The sequence below is a fragment of the Salvia splendens genome, chromosome 10 (assembly GCF_004379255.2).
Source record: "Salvia splendens isolate huo1 chromosome 10, SspV2, whole genome shotgun sequence".
Lineage (NCBI taxonomy): Eukaryota > Viridiplantae > Streptophyta > Magnoliopsida > Lamiales > Lamiaceae > Salvia > Salvia splendens.
This window is the reverse complement of record NC_056041.1, coordinates 14147379-14173388: the sequence shown is the minus strand read 5'-3', so window position 1 is coordinate 14173388 and position 26010 is coordinate 14147379. Positions and strand designations below refer to the sequence as shown.

The following is a 26010-nucleotide window of genomic DNA, read 5'->3' as shown; positions in this document are numbered from 1 at the left end:
CTTAGAAAATGTATCCAATGAGAATACATGAGAATATATATGAAACATTTCATTGAAAAACTTTTTTTTTTCCAACCATTGCAACAAGTATGGCCACATAATGAAACACGATGCCTCTTTGAAAGATCATAATTTAAGATGGTTATGATTTGATGTACCTTGATTGTGTACCTGTTCTCATCAAGAACATGATACCAATATGGATAGCAAAATACAGAAAACAGAAAACGGTAACTAGATTATGTGAGCAAAATTTTGCCTAAATTATCAGATTAATGCTATTAAACCTAAAAAACAATCAAATTATCACACCAACAATGTTTCGATTAATTATTTTACATTATTTTTCCCATTCTGCTTTTTTAGTGATCTAGCCATGTGTGTTCATGGCAGAATTGGAAGTTTGGTCCAAGTAAAAGAAATTATTCTAATACTTTCTTGGGGAGGCAACAAATATGCAGAAGTAGAGAAAAACAAGAAGATAGTGATCGAAAATAGAAATACAACAAATGCCTTGGGCGTTTCAACAAAATTGTCAGCTAATCACCAAATATGATTTGCCAGTATTTAGATTATATCAAACCCATCCTTTCTCTGATAGAAACAACATCGGTTTTACGAAGAGCTCTTCTTAGCTTGGTCAATTCTCCGCTTCCGTTCTTTCAGGAGATATACTCCGTCCTCCTTCCTCTTTTTACCAATCTGAAACACGCAAAAACATGTAAGCAATGAGCTTCCATATAATAATACTATCAAGGACACTACATGTCTTTTACCTTCATTGCTTCTAGGAGTTTCCTCTTCTTGCGCGACATTGAAACCTCAGACATGCTTTCAGCATCCTTGGCCCTTTGTTGCAGATCAGGTAAAGCATCTTCTTCAGCATCCTCGACTTCAACGCCACTTTGGAGAGAAGGCAACTGAGCACCTTCAAGCTCTAGCTTCAGTTCTTCATGGTACTTCTTCTCCTGCATTAACATCTGGATCCACAGAATACATTTAAGTATTTATTAACACTTGGATAGATATACAAAAGAGAATTACAAAGCACAGAATAAATAGCACATCTTAGGCAATGAGAATCAAATGTAGCTTAGCCATGATAATGTTTCATGATGTGTACCTTCTGTTTCTTCTTAGCAGCCTCGATAGCTTCTGCCCGATCAATGATGCCTAGTAAGCTTTGAGGGTCGTCTAAATCCTCTTTTCCCATGCCAGGCAATGGCAAGACTTCCTTTCTTTCAGCAGCCTTTAGTCGCTCAATAGCTTCTGCATACTCAGGAACATGACCCTCAGCATCATTATTTACAAATGGAGACAAATGTGGCGGAGGTACACTGCAATATGCAAAGGAAAATGAAAAGATCAAAATTTGATGCAATAATTGATGCAAATATTTTTTTTAAAGTGACATAAAATACTGGAAAGGAGAATCTTGTAGTCTAGAAAGTAGATACATGAGTACGAAAAAGATTCTACAATTCAACCGTCAAAGAGTATTTTCTACAAGAAACAGTTGATACTTAACTTCAACACCTAATTGTTATTTTCAGATATGTTTTCATGGACACAGGCATTTAGTACAACCCTCAACCCAGTCAGTACATATCAGCACAAAGATGTCACCACAAGAACCATGCCAATCGGAAGCACTATCAACTATTGAGAAGGCAGTTCCATCAAAGTAAACATCATAGATCAACCAGATATATGAAAGCCATCAACCAGATACCAAAGCAAATAGTATTCTCACTGTTTTTCCACTATCAAGAGAGCTCTTGATAATAAAGTTGCAATGCAAAGCTTGATATGGAGCTTACCATCCGACAATATATTTCTCAGTGGGCAAAATGATCTGTGCATTTATACAATCATAAACCCACTGAGGTTGGATGTGTTCTCTGGAAAGGAACTTATGTCCTTGTGTTGGCCTATCAACAATCTGCACACAAAACAAAAACCTCTATAATTCTGGATTTTTCTTCGCGGAGTTCTGGAATCGCAAAATACTATATACAGAGAGTCCTAAACATGATTTTCTAAAAACTAATAAAAGAAATCCAATTTCCATGTCAGAAAACTTGCAAAAATCCTCTCTGCACACATATGAGATGAGCAACAGCAAGCACTTCTAAGAGGATTCAAGAGCAGTGTTGTCACAATACAAAATACTGAACACACAACCTAAATACAGAAAGCGGATGAACATATATAACCCTGGAAAGGTGGTGGAAGCTAGCAAACCGAATTATTGTTTGCAAAAAAAATGGAAAGTGAAAAACTAATATAATGTACAGTTTCATCAGTCATCACTTATCAAAACTCAAAACAATTAATGAAATATATAGAGGAACAGACCTGATGAGTGATGCTTTGGTCAGACTCATCATAAGGTGCACCTACACCTTCCCAAGAAACTTTGCCACCAAATGCAGGGATGATAAACAGCAACGACTCTCTAGGAGACTGACAAAGAAACAATGAAAAGGTTGAGTTCAAATGTTCAATAGTGAAGAGACGGCACAAAGGTGAGAGAAAAATGGAAGGCATCATCACATCACTGGGAAACAGAAATTGAAATGAAGGAGGAAATTGATTGAGGAAGAGAGAGGGGAGCAGAAGAGATGATAACAATATGTAACCTCACGACTTAAGAAGAATTTGATGTTCCTGAAGAGATTTTTGCATTCCCTAGTTTCTGAATCTTCCTCATCGTCTCTAGAAGCATCTTCAAGAAGGTGCATCAAAGCACCAGGTTCATTAGAAGGAAGCTGTTGCATTAAAGCACCAGGTTCATCCTGCTGATGTTCAGCTGACTCAGAGCCAGATGAGGTGATGGCTTTTGTACTCATTTGGCCATTTGCATCAAGATATCTTGACAATGCATAAAGATCTGCACAGTTCAAACATCAATATTGGACACTGCAGAACCAAAAATTGGTTCCTCATCTAATATGTTTATAACATCAAATCGCAAGTAACTTCATATATTCTCAAAGCCCAAATGTAATTAAGAAAAAATCCAATACATATGAATAATCAGGAAAATATGAAATATAACCTGCAGACAGAGCTTCCAACCGAGGGTCAAGAATTGGTGGATATGTCACATTTATAGAATGATACAGTCTGTGGTTAACAAATGCAAGAAGAGTCTGCAAACAAATGAATATAATTAAAAACAGAATATAAATAATACAATCAATGTTATCAATCTCGTACGGCGGCTTATGGCGGTTTGCCTAAAAACCGCCACAGGGATATGGCGTATTAGTATGGCGGATATGGCGGTCAACAATTAAATAAATAAAATAATACTTATATATTTATATATAATTCAAAAATTAAAAAATATTAAAAATATAACATCTAAAACACTTTAAACAATTAATAAAGCATAATATACCACTCTAACAGCCATGTTTCTTGCATAATGCCCTATTCCTAAATGCAGTACACACACAATGTTGTCAAATGTCGGATATGGCGGCGCTATGGCGTTTCCACCACCGAACGCCATGCCATAGCGCCATGGCGCCGCCATATCCGCTATTTGATAACATTGAATACAATTGCAGACACCATTACTAGAAACTAATCCACGTTAGAGATTCAGTTTTTAAGCCATGAGCTTAATGGTTTCAACCAATGTTTAGTAGGATTTTTTTAATTCCAATTGAAACTCCCTTATGAGCTTTACCAACCCAGGTTTTTGCATAAGACATTTACTGAAACAAATTCAGTTCTATTCCTAGAATTTGCAGAAAATAGAAACATATATCCATTGTGTGTGGGTATACAAACTCATAAATAAAAGAGAAGTATAGATAATAAGAATGATATCAGAACATATAAGTTATAACTAACCTCATAGAATTCCAAAAATGTAAGCAAGACCCTGTAATCCACTTCAGGCAGTACTTGTTGCAATGCATGAGGAGTTAACCAAGTAACTTTTTGCCCCTCGACCTCTGCCTGCAAAGGATAAAGTGACATTGGTAAGATGTCTATGATACATGAAGCAAATCAGCAATAGAGAATAACATGCATACTTGATAATAAATTCCTTTCACTGAAATGAAAGTCTTCCGTAGTTTATGGGTGCGAGAAATGTATGCCTGCCACTCTTGACTCAACCTACAACCATCGCAGAAGGACAAAATACGTAGAAACAGGATGAGTACATTGGCCCAAACATAACATGGTTGTCTGACTTTGAATTCTTAAATTGCAAATCCAAAAAGCAGTAAGAGCAGTTTAGGGTTTAGAGCAGTTTAGGAGCAGTAACCTTCGGCAATTATGGACACGGCTTACAGGAATCTTTTCTCCATCTACAATCCTATCCACAGCTGGCAAAGCAGCAAATAGGTGTACCATACTAAGGCAGTCATCAAGGTCTCTTACTGCATCAATGAATTTTGGATACCTAATACCAAACGAAAATGGTAAAAAACAAAATTTACACAAAACAAGCACATCAGAACTCAAAGGAGAAACTGAATTCTACCTCTCCTTAATGAGCATATCAAGAGTGTAAGTGGGTTTCCGTCTCAACAGCCGCTCCGCGAGATCTCTATTCTTCTTTGACACGGCTTTCTTCACTTTCCTCTCATAAGTTCGAATGTCTCTAAATTTTTCAAGAAGAGGCTCATGTTTAAGAAACATGAGATCTTTTGTGTGATAATAAGAATGGTGGTTTCCCTTCACCTTCTTCTTTGGTTCCCGAGGAAATACACCTTTGAGGATGCATAGTCTCCTGAATGGCGGATAGAGAAGAATCGTAAGCAGTCATAAATGAACACTATCTCTCAACATCCAGATAAAGCATAGCACAAGTATACTTATAGCAAACGGACCAAACAGCCCACAGCTCAACTAAACAAACATTTCAAAGCTCATACACATCAATGTTATCAATCTCGTATGGCGGCTTATGGCGGTTTGCCTAAAAACCGCCACAGGGATATGGCGTATTAGTATGGCGGATATGGCGGTCAAAAATTAAATAAATAAAATAATACTTATATATTTATATATAATTCAAAAATTAAAAAATATTAAAAATATAACATCCAAAAGACTTTAAACAATTAATAAAGCATAATATACCACTCTAACCACCATGTTTCTTGCATAATGCCCTATTCCTAAATGCAGTACACACGCAATGTTGTCAAATGTCGGATATGGCAGTGCTATGACAGCGACATGGTGCTATGGCGTTTCCACCACCGAACGCCATGCCATAGCGCCATGGCGCCGCCATATCCACTATTTGATAACATTGATACACATACAGCATGTTAAACAGAAAAAAACAGTCCAATGCAATCTCCATAGAGGAAATGAATCAACCATGTCAGATTGATTCACCATCTGAATTGGTAGTCAAACAGCACAAATGAGAATATGACAGCCCAAAAAGTTTCAACATTTATATTATAGGGTTGATTCCACCCAACTCAACGTACTTTAAACACCTCTGACGACTACATAGATGACAGGAAATATAAAAACTGGTGATATGACACAAGAGGAATTATCTAGATTTGTAAAAGAAAAACACAACTCTGAAGATGCGAAGACAAATATCTTATTATTATCACAGATACCAAAAATCCCATAAACTACAAGTAAAATACGATTCCTAGAACACTCTTAGCTGAAAGTAAACACAAACGTGTACACGTAGTCATGTTAACTCCCTAGCGTGAAGTAACTTTTAATTTAAATTTCGCACAAAACGAACATCACAAGTCTGCTGCAGAAAAATGACGAGCATTAAACCCTACACACGACCCCCTCACACAAAAGCGAAGATGAACTAACAATAGATCGTATTTCATGCTGCAAAAGCTAAAATAGCAGAATTTTTTCAATTTATTCAATTTATCAGTACAAACTCACTTACAGCTAACATTACGACAAACAAATGGAAAAATAGAGCGAACCTGAATACAGGAAGGCTAACTTGGAGGTATTTCACAGCTTGTGACCTCGTCACATACTTGGCGGTGTTTCCCTCCTTCTTCTTCCCCTGAAAAAAAAGGTGCACAGTGAGATTTCAGTTCATCTTGGGGTTAAAATCGTGCTGAAGAACATTTCCGGAGGTGAATTCAAACTTACGGCGGGGCGATAGTGCTTCGGCATGGCGTCGAAGCGGTGGGAGAGAGAAGACCAAGGAGGCGAGGGTTATAAGATTTTATATAGGTTTTGTTTCATTTGGGCTTGCTATGACTATTTTAGGTTAATTTGTTATTGGGCCTTCAAAGCCCAAATACGTTAATTTTATTCTATTCGGGCTGAACCTGATTCATTTGAAAACAAAACCTGAACCCCTGATTAAGTTCGAATTTATCATTTTACCATTTTTAAGAGAGGGGTAATATTGGACAAAATAAATTTTGAAATGTAACGGTAAAAAAAGTTAAAAGTTACTACTAAATGTTATCCTCCTAAAAAGTAGCGATATTGTAATTTACTAATTTTATTTGAAAGCTGGATCTGTATTTTCTCTTCAAAATCTTCATCTGGGACTTTATAATATTCCTGCCGTTCTCAATTTAAAGTTTTATTTTAACTCGCTATGAATTTTAAGAAATTATGACTTTGTAAAGAAACTGGATGAAAGAATTATAGAATGTGAGTCTCATTTTCATATAAATTTAATGAAACTTTAAATCACAAACATATAAAATGATAAAAGGGAATATTAATTCGCGGACAAATGAAAGTTGTAATATAATTCTGCGTGATTAAAGCTTATAAAAAGGAAAAGTAATTAAATACATATTTTGTTTTGTTTGTACACATGCATGATCACTTAAAAGAGAAAGAGAATATTTTCTTCTGCAATAGTATCTCCCAATAGATAGGGTTGCTGAATAATAAATGGAACAATTAGGTAAAAGGTAGGTTTCTTCAAAATGTAACCATCTTTTTTCAAACTCCAAATCAATTATATGCTTAAATTAAAATAAACTAGTACAAATTGCACGAGACATTGAATACACTAATACACATTCATTGTAAGATGTAGATGCTTTATCTTTAGATAGCTCCATAAAGCCATTCATAAAAAATTTTAACAAAGTTACAAAATATGGGCTATCTCCATTTTTAAAAAGTATTTAATATATCCCAAGTATATCATAATTCGATACATAAATGGTGCTCTAAATCAAAACAAAAAAGGTAAATCTATTCACGAAATTTATATATTTGTAATAGTTATTCCGGGACAGACGGAGTAAGTAGTAGCCGTTAGAGAAAGGGAAAGGGGAGCACATACCAATGGAACTATGCAACAAAATGGAGACAATGTACAATACCAAGGTCCCCCACCCCCAACAGTTTGTTGCTTTACAGGTTAAGTATAGAAAGCCACAAAAAAACTTAAAGGTTCAATGCACCTAAAAAAGTTGCAAATAAAAATCAAATATATATGTATGTATTGTCCACTCTCTCTCATCAACAATTTGCAATATGCTGGTAGACAGGATTTACTTGTCCAAAACAAGATTTTCTTTTCTCCACACCAAACTGCATTTCCCCATTGTTGTGTTGGTAGGCCCAAATATCAAATACTATGCCTATATATATCACTCAAAAGTAAGTAAGTAAAAACACCATCACATTATTTCATTTTCACCTGATATGTCTCCCCATACCCCTATATAAACCTCCCAAATCCAATTCCAACTCAAATAACCAAACACACAAATCTCAAACCTCACTACTACCACTTCAAAACCTTATCCTTTCCAAAAATGGGATTCTTGTCTAGTGAGACCAAGCAGAAGCTGAGGAGAAGCATATCACCCAAAAATGGGAACTTTTCGGCATGCCACGACGTCCCAAAGGGGCATTTCCCGGTGTATGTTGGGGAGATGCATAGGAGATTTGTGCTCCCAATTTGCTTTCTCAACCAACCTTTGTTTCAAGAATTGTTGCATTTGGCTGAGGAGGAGTTTGGATATCATCATCCAATGGGAGGTCTCACCATCCCATGCAGTGAAGATTACTTTCTTACCCTCATCTCTCAACTCAGCTCGTCACACGTGGCCGTTTCTTACTGATGGAAAATGACGGCGGCGGTGTTTGATTGTCACCCCTCCATGATGTTGAGATCAAATAGACTAGTGTTTAGGCAAATTTTGTGATCAAGAATTGATGAAGTTTCTATATGTAGATTTATTGTTTGTTGTAGTAGTGGATTCATCAATGAATATTGATCATTTTCCTCATATATATCAGGATTTCTCATACATTTTGTTTTATTAAAATTTGTGTCACACTATGAATGTTCTTTACCTAAAAAGATGCAATTGTTTTACTTTTTATAGTGTCAAATCTATTGGCATTTGACAGAGTTATGAATATGAAAGAAAGAAAGAAAGTAGGTAGTAACTAACTGCATTATTTTGATGGATTTTTAATATGTTTTGTGATTGATTGAAAGACCAATCCATGTGATGACTCATGCCATGTGCATATACATCAATCTCACACAGTAATTTTAGGCTTAAAAATAATATGGCAAAACCAATAAATATTTATCAGCACAGAAATGGAAAATCAACTGGTTTATGTACTAATGCACCTACATGGATAGACGCCCGTTGCAGCCTCGTCCGTGCACAAAACTACGTCTCACAAGCGCCTGTTGCAGCCTCGTCCTCACCAGAAAACTATGTCTCACAGACTCCCTCGTCTATATATTATTCTATTACCCAAAAAATGCAGCAGAATTAAGACCAAATCCTTGTTTTCTGCAAAATGATAGTAACAAACTAGTGGTGCAGGCAGGCAGCATCTGGCAATAGTGGTAAAGACAATTGCACATGAGACATCACATGCACTTGGTTTTCCAACTAATTATCAAGAAATGTAGCAATGGATGTATATATGTCGAGGCGTTCGAACCCCACCACACACGCCAAAGCAACAGAATTCCTTTCTCCTATCAAAATTTTTTATAATGAAAATGACACAAAAAAAGTACGTAAAAAACTTCACATTTATCCGGTTTTAGAGCATGAAATGAGCTAATGCAGCAGTTAATCTGTCAATTTACGCATAAAATTTAACACAGCAATTGCTTCTGCTATCTTTAAAACTATGAGATGTGTAAAAGGATTGACTTAAAACAATTTCATAAGTATATGAATACATTAAATGGGGAATTTTCAAGAGCTGAGAATCAAGGCGTCAACCGAAACAATTTCATAAGTATATGAATACATTAAATGGCGTGGTTGGTTGCAGAATGGTCTAGCTGGTGAGAAGAAGACCGGGACAGCAGGGGCCTATACGACTCAATGATTAGACCACTCGAAAATATTTCATGCCTTCCATAACATGCTAAAGTTTTCATACTTAGCCTTATCCTTATACAATTATTTCAACAAAGTCCTAAACTAATCCCATTGATTTTGCAGTCCAATTTGTCGATAATCCTCGCGTGATCAAGTGGCGCTTGCGCAGCTGCAAGGAGACATGGAAATACCAGCGGCTCTCATAATACATCTCATCTTCTTCTCTTGAATAAATTGTTGATTTTTTTTAAAAACAATTTTGGATAATAGTATGAGTTGTTTTTTTCATGAACTACATTTCTGTCTGAAACTTGAATGCCTATTTTGTTAGTACTTTCACTTGTATATTATGTACCTGAGCATGAGTTTGAGAGTTTGATGGATGTTATAAAATTCATGGATTTTATGCTAAATTGGTGATTAATGTATGCTGTGAAAAATACCTTGCTATAAATAGAGATAAATCAGTTATGTACTAAGTCTAAAGGTGTCAACAAATCAAGCATTAGACAGATGGATCTTGATCAGATTTTGGATTAAAAAAAAAGTTGGCAAATCTTTCTTTATCGTCACAAAATCAATGTATCATAAAAAGGCTTCTGACTTTTTTCTGGAATAACAACATTAGTAAACATGGGGTCCCCAATTCCAAGTGTAAGTAACTAAATTCAATGCCTCACTTACCAAAAATGCACCCCCTTCTCTTCTCATTTAAATCACAGAGTAGAAACATCAAGAACCATAATGATTAGAATCAGTGTGTTGTTGTTTTCTATACAACAACTTGGAAAAATAATATAGTAAAGAAAAATGAATAAGTCATATATTACAAAAATGAATAAGTAGCAAGGCAAAATGTCATGCTACTGAATGGTCAAAAACCATGTGCTTCTTTCACCTGATATATGTCTACCAACTTCCTTAATTGAAATAAATAAAATGGGAATTAAGCACAAGAATAGTTGCAAGAAGCGTTTTAGGCTCGCAAAAATTATTTTAATATTTGTTTAGTAGGATTTAATCCACTTAGATAAAGTATGAAACATAGCATTTACTGCATTACAATTATTATTATAATATATTTTGAATTATAACTATTCATATAAAACATCGAAATTTTAATTTCTTTACATAAAACGGAGCAATATCTCTAATTTTCACTGAACGCGTAAACATTTTTTAAGGAATGAACTTCAAATTTAATCCCTAGAAAATGGGTATTGGTAATTTCAAATTCATGATATAATCTTATGGTATATTAACATTCAGTTGACTTATACAGTATATTTTTAACATTTACCACTTCACTGTTATTATTATTATATGTATAATAGTAAAGAAATAATTTTGTAAATAGCATGTTATACATGAGTTATGGAATAAATTGATAGGCATGGAGATTAATTGCAGCCTGCCTTAAAATCTGCAGCAGCAAAATTGACTGAGGGAGAAAAAATATTAACTAATCGAATACCAGGGTGCTCAATTATTGAGTCAAAACCAGGGCCGAAAATAAGAAAAATTTTCTGACATCACTTGAAAATAATATCAATGCTACGGATAGAAAAGATCTGAATTTGTTGAGTTCTGATCTAATCCTTCAAGATAATATAGTTTTGATCTTTTGACTTTCTCTTCACCCATCAATCAAGGAAACTTGAATATTATAATTGTATTGTTTTTAATATCATCAACGTTATTATTGTTGTTTGCAAAAGTATTAGTAGCTTGTTCATTTTAATTAGTTGAATGAAACGCACAAACATTAAACGTAATCAAATCTAAAGACTTATATGATAGGTTCGGATTAAAATTCAAAGGATCCATATTTTTAATTACTACTTAGTTCAAGCCCTTAAAAATATGAATTTTAAGGGGCACAAATTTTAGTGCATAATTGATCAAATTAGAGAGATAGAAACAAAAAAATTATTAGAATAATGTTAATAGAGAAAGAGTTCCACCTCATTAGAGGGAAAAAAGTTTCCAAATAGAAAATGCATAAATTTAAGGAATGGACTAAAATGGACATAGTTCATAATTTTAAGGGACGAATAGCTAATATGCTCGAAATCAAATCGAAATGAACAAACGTGCATTAAAGGATCAAGTTACATAAAAAGCTAGTATGCTCGAAAGCAAATCGAAATGCCATAGAAACTATCACTATATGACTTATTTAGCACGCATCCTCATACAATCTTTTATTGAGTAATGAAAATGCTTTAAATTAGAAATTTTGGCTAGCCGAGTACAATTTTAACTATAAAACAGTCGTCGAAAACATAACAAAACAACATCACCCCAAGACTCAAAAGCACAACAAATTAAAAGACACAAAAACAAGCACCGCATCAAGAATTAATAGTCCAGACTAAAAATGAGATGTACCAAAGAAATACCAAGAAAAAGAGAAAAACAAAGGGAGGAACACAACCAACAACAACCACCAAGAATCGAAGATAACAAACAGACTCCGAAAGACTTAACTCACATGAGCTAACCAAACAAATACCTACAAGAAAGAAAGAATATCCATACCTCTTATAGGCACCCCATGGGTAGAAAACCAATAAGATGCCATATATTACAAATATATTAGAAATTGTTGTCTGTACACGACTTAATTTTTCCAATATTTGTAATTTAAAAGATAATTTGTCAGCACAAAAATATTGTGGTGTGATAGTTGACACAAAAATTCTTATGTGCATAATTATACTACTAATTTATCTTCTCGTGAAAATTCAGGTTGACACAACATATATTTGTTTCATGTCGATAAAGTGTTTTGTAGTGTCAACCACAGCCAAATACTACTCATAATGAATGTGGTACGATTGTACTACCTTCGTCCTACATTAAGTGTCATATTTTGTCATTTTAGTCCGTCCCATAATAAGAGTCACATTCCACTTTTACCATAAATAGTAAGTAGATTCCACATTCCACCAACCAATTTTACTCACATTTTATTATAAAACTAATATATATAAGTGAGACTCATAGTCTACTAACTTATTTAACTCACTTTTCTTTACATTTCTTAAAATCCGTGTTCACACTAAATGTGGGACGGGGGTAGTAAGAAGCATTCACATTACATCATATGTGGTTCGGCTAATGAGTTTGAAGATATAGTATTATTGGCCAAAGAAGTGCTATGATAGGTTAACAAAATTGATAAAAGAGGAAATTTCAAGTAACAATGATTTATTACTGACTTATTACCAGTAACTATTATAGCGAAAATTTATTACACGATGGAGTATTAGATTATCCGTTAAAAATATAGACTATTATCAAAGTACTTGTATGATTTTTTGGCAAGATGGGAGTGAATTATAAATTTGTACATTTTGTAAGGGTTTACGTGGATAGCTCCTCGATAAGAGTGCATGCATACCCCGTTTCGACCAGATGCAACAACAACTTGAGTTTGGGTGCGAACAAAACTAAAGGTGAGAGATGATCTAAGGATTATGCAACAGATAGTCCAATAGTTTCTGATAGAAATTCATGGGTTCCATCCTAAAATCAATTGGTAACCCATCCTAAAACCAATTGGTGATAGGAGGAGAGACCCATGAGACTTATATAGTGTTTCTGATAGAAATTCATGGGTTCCATCCTAAAACCAATTGGTAACCCATCCTAAAACCAATTGGTGATAGGAGGAGAGACTCATGAGACTTATATAGTGGATTAAGCTATTTGTGTACAAAGATGTGAGATATTTTTATATTCATTTTATGTTTCAATTGTCAACAACTCCCTCAAATCCTTCAAGGTGAATCGGTTGGACTTTTTTATGATCGATTTGGACAATCGGCCCAATTATTTTTTGATCGGCTGGACCACTGGACCAAATTTTCAGCTCAGTTATACTGCTGGGTCAGTCATTTTTTTCGGTTTCGGCCCAGATATACTGCTGGGTCAGTTAAATATGACCCTCAGGCGACCCGTTCTGATACCATGATAGAAATCCATAGGTTACATCCTAAAACCAATTGGTGATAGGATGAGAGACCCATGAGACTTATATAGTGGATTAAGCTCTTTGTGTACATTGATGTGGGATATTTTTATATTCATTTTATGTTTCAATTTTCAACCGTTTCTCATGCCTACTAATCCCAATAGTTAGTGAGTGACTCGATAGTAGATTCTGACACTGTACGTTTAAATAAATGCTATTACTACTATTTGAGCATTTGATTATTGTTAATTTTGCCTTGTTGGTTTGTTACTTTATTCCTTTGTTGATTTGGTAACAAATCATCGTCCTTAATTAAAATTTATCTCTTATATCAATATCTCAAGTTATTTTTGCATTCTACTTATATAAGACCAACACTTTATTCTAAATTAAACACAGCTATCTACTAATATATGGGAATTCATTCACAAAATTTTACTAGTGCTACAATATTACAACTGTATTTCTTAATAGCTGTGCCACGTCCACTTTTTGTCGCGTAATTTGCAATTTGCATCGACAATTGCATTCGTAGTTGTGAAATCTGCTACGAAGACAAATAATTAGATCTGACAGTAAAGTCCTTTACGTACGTACAATAGCAATATACAGGTACGAGACATATACGTTCATGTATCTACTTCTTCAATCTAATATCAAAAGCATGCAAAAGCAATGCAATCAAGATTGAACATGTGAAGAATAAACTATGAATTAAATTCCAACTTATAAAGACGCATTATTCGGGGCGGATATTAATTTCTATACAATATTATCTTCAGTATTTTAATTCAGAACCATAGAAGTAAAATTCTTTGCAAGGGTTTAAATTCAACATGTATACACAAGAAATCACAAAACTAGTAACAACTCCAACCAATTATATTCTAGATAAAAATATGTATCTCAAAAGACCAATGTTTTAATAACTGGACCGGACCGGCCGGTTGGACCGCGAACTGGTAGGCAGTCCGGTCCGGTTTGTCTCTAAAAATCGCATGTAGGTTGACCCGCTCAGAATCGGTAAAACCGGCGGGTCAAACCAGTAGGACCGCGAACCGCGAACCGATTTCCCGGTTCAACTACATTTAAATATTTTTTTAAATCATATTTTGTTAGGGTTTGGGGGTCTTTGGAAGAATTAGTTTCATTCCTTTCACTTTTCAGAAAGTGAGCGCCGACCCCCCCACTCCCACTTCCCACTCCCACTTCCTCTCTCAAGTTCTCCACAACTCCCTGTTCCGCCGCCCACCTCGCTACCTCCGGCACCCCAAACGCCGAGCCCTCCCGGACTCCATCTCTCTCGATGCTCCTTCTCTCTTGCCCTCCCATTGCCGCTCGTCTCCTCTCCTCGATAACATCCAACACCGTACATCACCGCCTCCGCTTCCGCATCGCCGTCGCGCATTTAGAGGTTGGTCAGCCTTCCATTTTGTTCTTCACTGCTGCTTTTTTCCCAAAGATTAATGCTTTATCTCTTTTATACTAAACTAATTTTACATTAATGGAGTAGCACTGAATTCGTGGAGGAAGGGAGTAAAAATTATGTATATATATTGAAAATTTGAAAGCTTTTAGTTTGAAACAATGGTATGTATGGATGTGTCTGTTTCACAAATTTAAGTAGCTCTGCTACTGGAGATGCAGACTCCTTGTAGTATAATTAATGCACTATGTTCTCTTTAGATTAGATATTCACATTGTTTGCTATCCTAATTGCATTTTGATGAAATGCTTAAGATGCATTGCGTGGCACCAAATCTGCCATCTTTGATATTTTGATAATGCTATTTTTTATTTATTATTCACAGTTTTTAATATATATATATATATATATATATATATATATAATAATATATATGTTTATTATATATTCCGGTTCAATCAGTGGTTTGACCGGTTGAACCGTGAACCGGTAACGGCGCCGGTTCGCTTGTCGGTCTGGTTTTTAAAATATTGCAAAAGACACAAACACACTCCCATGTAGATGTGTGTGTGTTTTGCTGCAAGTGGTGGTATGGCCATATTATAAAATACTCCTAGCAGAAAGTGTAACACCCCGACTTTTTCTACCCTTTTTATTTGTTTGCGAAAGGACATCGTTTACGCATCTGAAAATTTTCCGTCTTTATTTATTTGTCGAGAGAAGTATTTCACTTTTGGGCCAAACAATTATTCTTTTACTATCAATTAGGAACCCGCTTGTTATGAACCCAAAAACCTTTTTAATTATTCCTTCTTTGAGCCCAAAATTAGTACTCTTAATTTTAATCCAAGGATATCTGTCACTCTTCAATTTCAAATCCACGGTAGTCATCTCAAATCTCTCCACCACCCTGAAAAAGAGGAATATAATCAGTCAAATCTTTTCCCATGGATATATATATTCCATCGATTCCATAATTTAAATCATTCTCTCAAATCTCCAAAGAAATAGATAGAGAGGGAGTAGTAGGTTTCATCAGATTCAATCGATTCTAACAAAAATCGAGAATTAGAAACTAGATAAAGAGAGAGTGCAGGAATTGAGAAGAAGAAAGTGGGAAAGTGTTAAGGATCTTCCTCCTTAACGTCGAATTCCACACGTAATCAAGAAACAAGCACCGTTGTTGTCGAGCGCCCAAACGTTGGGTCGGCGACGTGAACGGCGAAGGGGGTTGGCTGGGCGTGAGTTTCACTCGTCGGCAGCCTAATTGAGGGTTTCTTGATGCACAATTAATTGAGCCAAATAAACAATTTCATATATTGATTGAATGAATGAAATGATAACAACATATCCATATTTATAATACTAAAATACTAACTTATGGAACAAGAAAACAATATATGAAAAGATACTATGAATCAAAAGATAACTAAATAAAAGATATGGAAGATATGGCATTAATGTCTCGTATCAACTCCCCCACGGTTAAAATCCACATTGTCCTCAAGGTGGGAACCACGAAGCAACGATGACAGTTGAAAGCAACAACTTTGGCGAGGATTCTCCTCCTGGATCAAACGCAAACCAAATAGGCGAACTTCTCCCATCATCTTCATCAAAAATCAACAAAGGAGACCCAATTTTGTCGGCAAAATTCCTTGCCAAATCGACAAGTTTGTCCACGCCTCCCAAAATGCTCAAACATGACATGTCATTACGCGGAGGATCAACCTTGCATCTGTGTCGGGCGATGTTGATCGATGATTCATACTTGGAACATCACCGACATTCAAATCCACATAGACACAAGCAATTACTGGCAAATCGGTGTAAGCACCATATCCTTTCTAGCCCCAACAATTTCCAACAATATTTTTGGATGACACTTGAACAACATTGAGTGAGGCGATGACCTTCTTCACTTCATCAGTGGAATCGTCCTTCTATACATCGTCTAACAATGCCTCTTCCTCCTTCTCTTTACTCATATCGGGGCTGCGCGGTGGGTAGATTTCCGCAAAAGATGAAACCTGTTGGTCTTCGAGTCTGCCATCTCTACCTTCCCTAGATCCCCGATTCTCACTAGGCAAGCCACGATCCATGAGTTTCTTTGCTACTGTCTCTAATATGGAGTTCTCTAAATCACAATGCTCCTCCTCGCCCGTACCACGATCATAAACGTAGTCGAAAACTCTGGCTTCCATACATGAATATGCAATCTTCTCATCTAAACTCGAGGAATCAGAAGTTTCATATCCGTCTTGTTCCTTCAATCCAACACTAACTTGGTAATCTGGTTCACACCGACTCTCAAGTGAACAAAGACCAGGAGTAGCTTTCTTCTTCATCGCTGGACTTGGCATTGAGCACTCAATATACCTGTTATGAGAGAGAGACGACCTTCTCCCCCAACATAGATCATCACTTCCAAATCACTCAAAATATATGTCGTCTGCCGGGTATCATGTTGCGTGCGCAATCCAGACGGGTCCCAACAGGTAGGCGAGCGCGAAGGCTGGTACGGGGTCTGATTGGTCACACTCCCGGATTGACCGTACAGGTCCCGCGGTGGGAGGCTCAAGCGCGGTGGCTGGTCGGCGGTGTGGTGAGGCTGTTGGCAGGCAGACTAGCCTCACACCTCCTCATGATGGTGAGGTCGGTCCCAGCACGTCTCCGCGCGTCGGGGCTGATGATCAAAGGCTGGGTAACTGTGGTCCTGCCACTTCGTCGGTGGGTCCCAGCACGTTGGGCGATGCGGCTGCGTTGCATGAATCGGGTGGCGATCGAACCCTAATTGGATTCGTTGATCTCCGCGATCAAATAGGTGGTCCCTCTCGGGGTAGCCGCCGCGGTGTCGAGGTCGTGCATCCTGCACGCGATCGCGGTACCCGATGGACGGGTATCCCGTCCGTGGGCGACGACCCTGGTGGATCCCAACGGCGTGAGATGTGGGGTGGTTTTGGCTCGGGCTGAATGGGTGGACAGAGGTTGCGCGACCGCCCAAATTGGTGTGGGCTGGGGTATTGTTTCCGACGAAGGTTTTCCACGCGCCGATCTACCGCATCCATACGGGATTCCATCATGTCCAATAGGCGATCAAATTTTGCAATAATAGGGTGCATCTGGTGCGGGGGCTGATATTGGTGGTGAATAGGCATAATTAATTACGGAAAGAATGAAGTAAGAGTAGAGGGGTTTGGGAATTTCTTGTTGTTCGGTGGTTTTTTTATTGGTGAGTTTATGGATGAAAGAAAATGGAGGGTTGATGAGATTTGTGGTGTCGGACATAGGTGGATGATAAGGGGTGAGGGTGGTTCCCTTACCGGCGGCGGTGAAGCTAGGCAGCGGCTAGTTGCTGTGCGCGGGTGGATTCCCGGCAGGCAGCAACATAGATGTGGCTCGATCGATGTGGCTAGTTGTTGTGCGCGGTGGTTTCCCGTCGGGCAGCGACGTAGCTATGGTTCGATCGGTGTTGTGGAGGGTGGCTCTCAATGAAAGCACCAATTTGATAGGATAAACCCTCTATCGGGTTGATCGGTGTCCGTAGATCGGCGATTGATAAATGTCTATCGCGGGCAAGCGCCCGTCGAGCAAGACGGGTTTCTCACTTTGGAGAAGAGAATGAACGATAAAATAATATTGATATTCTTGATTGATTTCTCAAATGATTACAATAACTTCTATTTATAATGTTAATAACTAACTTACTTAACAAGAAAACAAAGATATGGAAAAGATACGCAAATAAACAAAGATGTGGAAAAGATACGCAAATCTCCAATTTAACTAACTAAATAATGCTCGTATCAACTCCCCCCGGTTGAAATCCACCTTGTCCTCAAGGTGTGAACTACGACACAATGAAGAGAGTCGAAAACATCGGAAACCAAATTTGGTGTTGTGCGCAGAACGTCTTCCGTCGGGCAGTGGCGCAACTTTGGTTCGAGATGGTGGAAAGGCATAACTAGTTGTTGTGCGCGGGTGGATTCCCGTCTGGCAGCGACGCAGCTATGGTTCGATCGGTGTGGCTAGTTGTTGTGCGCGGTGGATTCCCGTTGGGCAGAGACATAACTGTGACTCGATCGGTGTTTTGGAGGGTGAGGTCGCGATGAAAGCACCAGTTGTTAAGGATCTTCCTCCTTAACGTCGAATTCCACATGTAATCAAGAAACAAGTACCGTTGTTGTCGAGCGCCCAAACGTTGGGTCGGCCACGTGAACGGCGAAAGGGGTTGGCTGGGCGCGAGTTTCACTCGTCGGCAGCCTAATTGAGGGTTTCTTGATGCACAATTAATTGAGCCAAATAAATAATTTCATATATAGATTGAATGAATAAAATGATAACAATCTATCCCTATTTATAATACTAAAATACTAACTTATGGAACAAGAAAACAATATATGAAAAGATACTATGAATCAAAAGATAACTAAATAAAAGATATGGAAGATATGGCATTAATATCTCGTATCAGAAAGGAAGTTGGTTTCACTGAATTTGGGAACGTGAGATAGGAGACGGCAGTGGCAGCGAATTGTCACGGAGAGACAGCGAACAGCAGCAGCGCGACAGGCTGTCCCGGTGGAGCAGCAACGTTTGTTCAGCAGCGGCGATCTCAGCGGCTGCAGCGGGGTGGCAACTGGCAATGATCAAGCAGCGGTGGCGGTGATTTAGAAATAATCAGCAGCGATGGACAGCACGGGATGTACTGCTCATGACGGACAACAGCAGCGGGCTGATGAAACTCTGACCGTGCAGCGGGGGCAATCCCGACAGTGGCGACGGGTTGTCGACAACAGCAGCCGTGACTCACGGTGGCGCTGCAATGTGCAGAGAGAATGAAGGCAGAGATGAGTTCGAGAATTTGTAGACGGTGCTGAATCTCCGCCGTGAAAAGGTGAAGAGAAAGTGAAGAATTTTTGCTAGAATTGTTTGACTGTTTCATGTTGGGGTTTCAATTTGAGAAGAAAGATGGAGAGAGCAGACATCAGCTCACGTTGGGAATTAGCGAAGAACGGGTAGCAGCGGCGGTGCCGAGTTTTGCCGAAGAGGTGTTTTTGAGAGAGAATTATAGTGGAGAGGGAGAGCGATGGAAGGAGTGCCGAGATGGAGGAGAAAGAAGCAGCAAGTTGTACGTGAGTTTCAAATTGAAGTCGAAGTAAGAAATTCAAATTCATAAAACTAAATGAACGAGGTGGGCTTTCGAATTAAAGTTTTAATGTGGGCTTTCTATCCTACATTATTGTGTAGGCTTAATTTTAAATTTACGCAATATCTTTCAAGCATGAGTTATGAGCTTAAATTCCAAATATATTGTGTCATGCCGTATTTTTTTTAAATTAACTCCTATATAAATGAGGAAATTACAAATAAACTCATATACTATAGATAGGAGGAAATTACAACTGATGTCAGGAGGGCTCGAACTCGGCACCTCATGCAATAATGTCTAAGCGCCTTGCCGCTAGGACAAAGGCTCGCCGTATTTTATTTTTGTGGATGTGCCTATCTGATCGCCCTAGTGGGGAGTGAGTCCCTACTAGAAGTTATGAGTTTAATCGAATTCGGGTTTGTCTAGGGAGTGAGTCCCTATTCAAGCTAGTCTACACAGAGGGGATTGTGCGCTATCTTTCGAGTTGGCCGGTCCGATGATCGCGAATGTGGCCACGTTCTCGTTTCACACATGAGGTTCAGATATGGTACGAGGAGAGAGAAAAAATGGGCTGCGCGGCCATACTTTTGAGCGAGAAAATGTTTTGGTGACTTGGTCTTTTGTAAAACCTCGAGATCACTTTTAAATGCCGTTTGAGCGTGACAGGTGCGGTGGGTGTTGAGCAAGACCGTTGAAGAAATTTAAGTGTTTAGAATGTGTCATGTCTTCACATGTGGCATATTCCTTCTTTCAAATGCTTCCGCTGAGTAGTTGTCCTTCGTTTGAGTTCTTGTATCATTGAGATAATATTCATTTTTGAGTTGTTTTTTTTAAATTAACTCCTATATAAGGTAGGAAATTACAAATAAACTCATACTATAGATAGGAGGAAATTACAACTGGTGTCAAGAGGGCTCGAACTCGACACCTCATGCAATAATGTCTAAGCTCATTGCCGCTAGGACAAAGACTCTGGACTCATTTTTGAGTTGTTGATTGTTGAGATACTCTGATTTTATTCGAGCTATGGTCGATTTTTGTTGTTTTCCCCTTTCTTCCCCACTTCTTTAATCCTCCCCTAGTCGCGATCAACCGTGTTTTCTATCCTTAGAAAATGCGGGCGTGACGGAAAGCTTATCATCCATGTTACTCTACTAAAAATAGGAATTTTAGTGATTGATACCTTCATGTCTAAATCAATTTTGGCGAAATATTTGACGAAAACAATGGGCCTCTGCTACTTTTAAGTTATTTTTTACCTTCTAAATTGATGTGGTGAAATCTGGTGCATATAGTGCAAAAGGCCTAATAGACTCAAACATAAACAACTATTCATTCTTGAAATTATTTAAAATACTATATGTCACTGGTAATCGGAGAAAATATATTGAAAGCATATGTAGTGAAGACCTTAATCTCATTGTCACATTAATTAAAATTTATACCGTCACGTGTAATTTTTTTATTAAGTACCAAGATTAATTCTCCAACATTTAAATTTTCAATTTTCGGGAAGACATTCAATTTTTCAATTAGTAGATGCATACTATATAAGTACATAATACAGTAAATCAAAATAAAATTTGGTTTCTATAGACATTACATGAATTGGATCATTGATCCAATAGCTAAATACAGAGAACCAGATTTTTAGGTTTGTGTAAAATATTAATAGTACAAAATATTTGCATATTGAGAATGAGTCCAACTAGTGAATAGTGAAATTTAGGTAACTATAATTACTCAAAAAGGAAGTATATTTATTATAAGCTACTTTTGGTTATAGAATGCATCTACATGCATCCTCTTTTCCTTAGATGTCTCGTCTCACAAATTTTTTTCAACAGAAATTATTGCGATCCAAATCCATCTCACGTCGATGAACAAGAAATATTGCAAATAGATTTATATAAGCGTTTCTCTAACTCTCTTATTACAAGGCTTTTTGTAAAATGACCTAGGGCTGGCAATTTTCGACACGACACGATAGTCCGACACGAATCCGCACGAAATTATTGGGTTGAGGTCAAGTCTTATTGGATCCGTGTCCTTATCGGGTTGACCCATTAAGAACCCGATAATTTCGGGTTGGGTTCGGGTCGGATGCGGGTCGGATACGGGTAACCCATTAAGAAATAATATTATTATTTTTATTATTATTTTAAAAAATATATATTACTTTAATTTTTTAATTTCTTATAAATTAGGTTTAAATAGTATAAAATGAATTTTAATTGTGTAAATTAGGTTAAAAATTAAGGTTTAATCGTGTAATATTAGGTTTTAATCGTGTAATATCAGGTTTTGGTTGTTATCGTGTCGTGTCAACCCATATTATATCGTGTCGATAACGGGTTCGTGTCGGGTGCGGGTCGTGTTCGGATTTGAAGGTAGCAGGTCGGGTTCGTGTTCGAATTTACAGTTTCCTTAACAGGTCGGGTTCAGGTTAGACCTTATTGGGTTGGGTCATTTAATGACCTTGAAAAAAATCGTAAAAAGCCTTTTGTATATATCGAAACAACTTTTTTTTACAACGCTACTCTCTTTGTAGAAAAGGAAAATTTTCAATTAGGCTAAAACAATGGGCAGACAAAGAAGGGGGCTAGTAAAATCCTGGCAAGTTAGGGGATACACTATAAGACTATGTTTATTGGAGACATTGGTCCCTCTCTCTCCTCCATGTCATTTACAAAAAAATTAGAAAATAGAAAACGGTCTCTCTCTCTTCTTGACATGTGGTCGACCAAATGAAAAATGAGACTTATGGGTCGCTCCCTCTCTTCCATGCATTCACAAATGAGAGTTTGCCATTTGGCATAATTTCATTGGTACTTAATTATTTTTTTTAATAAATCATTTATCTTTAATATATTATATTAAACAAAATTAATAATTATACCAAAATTCATAGTTTTTCGTTCTCTATAAATAGAGATCAAATTTGCTATATTTTTTTATAATTTTTATCTTTCATTATAATCCATTTTTATTTACTACAATTTCTTTTTTTTAGTACTATCAATTATTTACCCTTAATTTTGTTAGTACACAATGCAATTTTGTTGTTGGTTTGTTTGTCTATATTTTTTAATTTGTTATTTTTGTGTTTTAATAATTTTACAATAAAAAAATAATTTAAAACAAATAGAATCTATTATTTACAAATAATATAAAAAACAATATAAAAGTAAATATATAATAGTGTGGTTGGGTGGTCATTGATAAACCATGAAATATGTGTGGTTGGGTTGGATGAATACAGGGGCGGACACACTTGGGCGGAGGGTAGGGCTTAAGCCCTTATCCAATTTTTTTGTTTTAAAAATTTCTACTTTCAAATTTTTCAAAATTTTGAAAAATCATGTTAAGCCCTTACCAAATAATGGTATTATAGAAGAAATTTATCTTAGAATGAATAGCTGTAAGGGCTGAAATTAAAGAAGGAAGAAGGGAAAATTAAAAAATTGCAGAGAAAAAGTATAACCATGGCGCAATGGGAGTGACTGAGTGAGGAAGAAGACGAGTAATTTAAAAATAAAACATAAAAAAGTGAAACTGACCTCTATTAATTGGTTGGACACATTTTTAGCTTAGATAAAAGAGACTTTAAACTTGTAAAAGTGCTAACACTTTTATAAGTGGGAACACGTTTTGTTTAAATAATTAAATAAAAAATTTGTCTTCTGTAAAATATAAGTACTTTTAGTTGTATATTGCAATTTAGAAAAATAAAAAGAGAGAGATTGAAGGGTTTACAACAGTGGCACACAGAAACGGTGAAAAGAGGGTTTGAGTCTTTGAGATTTTAGCGAATTTAAAATTCAAATTCTACACAAATTGTGAAGTAAAGGAATTTATTAAAGTGTTAATTTTGTATTCTATCTATTGTATTTTAAGATTTTCAGAGAATAGTTGCAAGTTTGTAAAAAAAGTTATAAACAATAGTTATTTTAAAGTTTTATTTTTTTTTTAATTCTGTGGCTTGAACTTTGAAATTCTTGTCAAATGCACTTATTCTAATAGCTACTTTTTATCAAAAATATGAGATTGTCTGGACTGACTTGCAAAATCGATGGAAGAAGAGTGGAAGAATGACAGTTTAATTATGTATATTGAAAAGGACATGTTTTTAACAATTGAAAACGAACAAATCCTGCAACGTTTTCAAACGATGAGAACACGTAGAATTCAGTTGTCGCCGCTTTAGATGTAAAAACACAGCTATGGCACAGTTTTTTGTTCTTTTTATTAGATATATATTGGACTAGTTCGTATTAAATATATATTCATTTTTACGGTTATTGTAATTGTGGTTTTGCATTATATAATATTATATATATATACATATTATATATATATATATATAATATATTTGACTATGAAAAAGTATATAGTGGAGTCCAGCCCCTATAACCAACTTTTTCTGCGTCCGCCCCTAGATGAGTATTAATGATGTGAAAAATGATGTGGAGGAGATGGAAATGAATTAAATATTGAAAAAGTGGATGGTTAGGTTGGATTGGAGGGTTGCTGATAAACATGGTCTAATAAAAGTGATAAAACTTGACCTAAATAATGCATGCAGATGTACCATACCTTGCACTCCACCCTACTCTTATTAAGTGGACCCTAATTTGTCCACAAACATTATAACCATACTTACTAATTACTACCAAATTCATTACCACCTTATAAATTCTCTCAAGAGATGGTCTCCTATGCGCGCGACCCAAGATGAACGACATATGTCCCTATATTTTTAGGGTAGGTGCACGTCGTGCACGTCCATGTAATTCACATTTATTAGTTGAACGAACTCGAATATCAAAAGAGTAAGAAAATCAAGCACCAAAATATCTGAGGCAACAAACCATATGTCACTCATCACATGCACACATATATATACTTTCCCTATAAATAAGCAATCACTTGAAACTGAAAATCCTATTCTCAACTCCCCCAAACACAAGCCAAGAACTTCAAAATTCATCTCTTTCTCTTCTTTATTTCTTTAAAGAACATATATATAAACATACATACCTCATGGGGTTCAGATTCCACACAGTGTTTCACCATGCAAAACACATAGTTCGCGCTCATCATCATTCTTCCTCTTCTTCTTCCTCTTCCTCTTCCTCTTCTTCGTCAGCATCAAAGCTGAAAATTCATGTGCCAAAGGGCCACATTGCTGTTTATGTGGGTGAGAAAGATCTGCAGAAAAATCGCTTTGTCGTCCCGATTTCTTACTTGAATCACCCTCTGTTTCAAGACCTGCTGAGGAGCTCAGAAGAAGAATATGGATTTGTTCATCCAATGGGAGGCTTAACAATTCCATGCAGTGAAAGAGCATTCAAGAATGTGACTTCTTATTTGAATGAGTTGCAGAGGGACTAGAATCTCCAGCTAGCTAAAATGGCAGTAGTATAATTTTTTACCATCAATTTTGAATATGAATTAACTTCTGTATATAGTACTAATAAATTAAAGATTATGTTATACAATTCGATGATCACCCGCCCCTTTGATCTATTCTTGTGGTGAAGCTAGTGAATAATTTACAAAAGAGCTGATTATTATTTATAATTAAATTGTTTGACGTGTCGTTCAAGAAGTGTAATAATAAATGAATGACAAAGTATTATTAATCATTGTTCCAATATTCACAATTTATAGATCTGGAAATTTGCAGAGGATTATGTTGAAATTAATACGCAACTATAGTCTATAGAGGACTCTTGTTTCCTTAAAAACCAAATCTAATCACAGCGCCAAAAGTAATACATTTCCTATTTATTGTTTGCATGATAATAAGTTATATAAGAATAAAATGAATAACTTGTTAGTGTAAATTATCCGACTCGTTTTTGTAGAATAATATATGTTTACCATAGTTGAAATAATCCAAGTTAAGATCAGAAATAATAACACAATAAAATGAATTAATGTGACTAAATACATGTATCAGTTATCATTCTTTGCGAAATACACAAGCCGTTATTTTCATATTAATATATGACTATTGTTACCGACACAAGCTAAATATAATGAACCAATCAATTGTCGCCGTTATTTTCATATTAGTATACACTTCTATTATTCTTATTTCTGTAGTTTACTAGAGAATAATTCACATATT

The 26010-nt window shown here is 36.3% G+C and overlaps 2 protein-coding genes across 2 annotated transcripts; one reads left to right on the top strand and one right to left on the bottom strand.

The window, feature by feature from the left end:
• Window positions 1–413: 413 nt before the first annotated feature.
• LOC121750519 (pescadillo homolog) lies at window positions 414–6199 on the bottom strand. Its single transcript, XM_042145071.1, has 13 exons — window positions 6127–6199; window positions 5952–6037; window positions 4508–4756; window positions 4289–4426; window positions 4053–4137; window positions 3868–3975; window positions 3062–3155; window positions 2643–2893; window positions 2359–2466; window positions 1821–1942; window positions 1124–1337; window positions 777–980; window positions 414–702 (listed from the first exon to the last, which is right to left on the bottom strand). Exons 1-13 carry the CDS (start codon window positions 6148–6150, stop codon window positions 616–618), a joined length of 1770 nt encoding a protein of 589 aa, XP_042001005.1. The 5' UTR covers window positions 6151–6199; the 3' UTR covers window positions 414–615.
• An 18718-nt stretch (window positions 6200–24917) lies between these two features.
• LOC121752659 (auxin-induced protein 15A-like) lies at window positions 24918–25268 on the top strand. The gene has a single exon (XM_042147772.1). The coding sequence runs from the start codon at window positions 24918–24920 to the stop codon at window positions 25266–25268; it is 351 nt and encodes a 116-aa protein (XP_042003706.1).
• The last annotated feature ends 742 nt before the right edge of the window (window positions 25269–26010 follow it).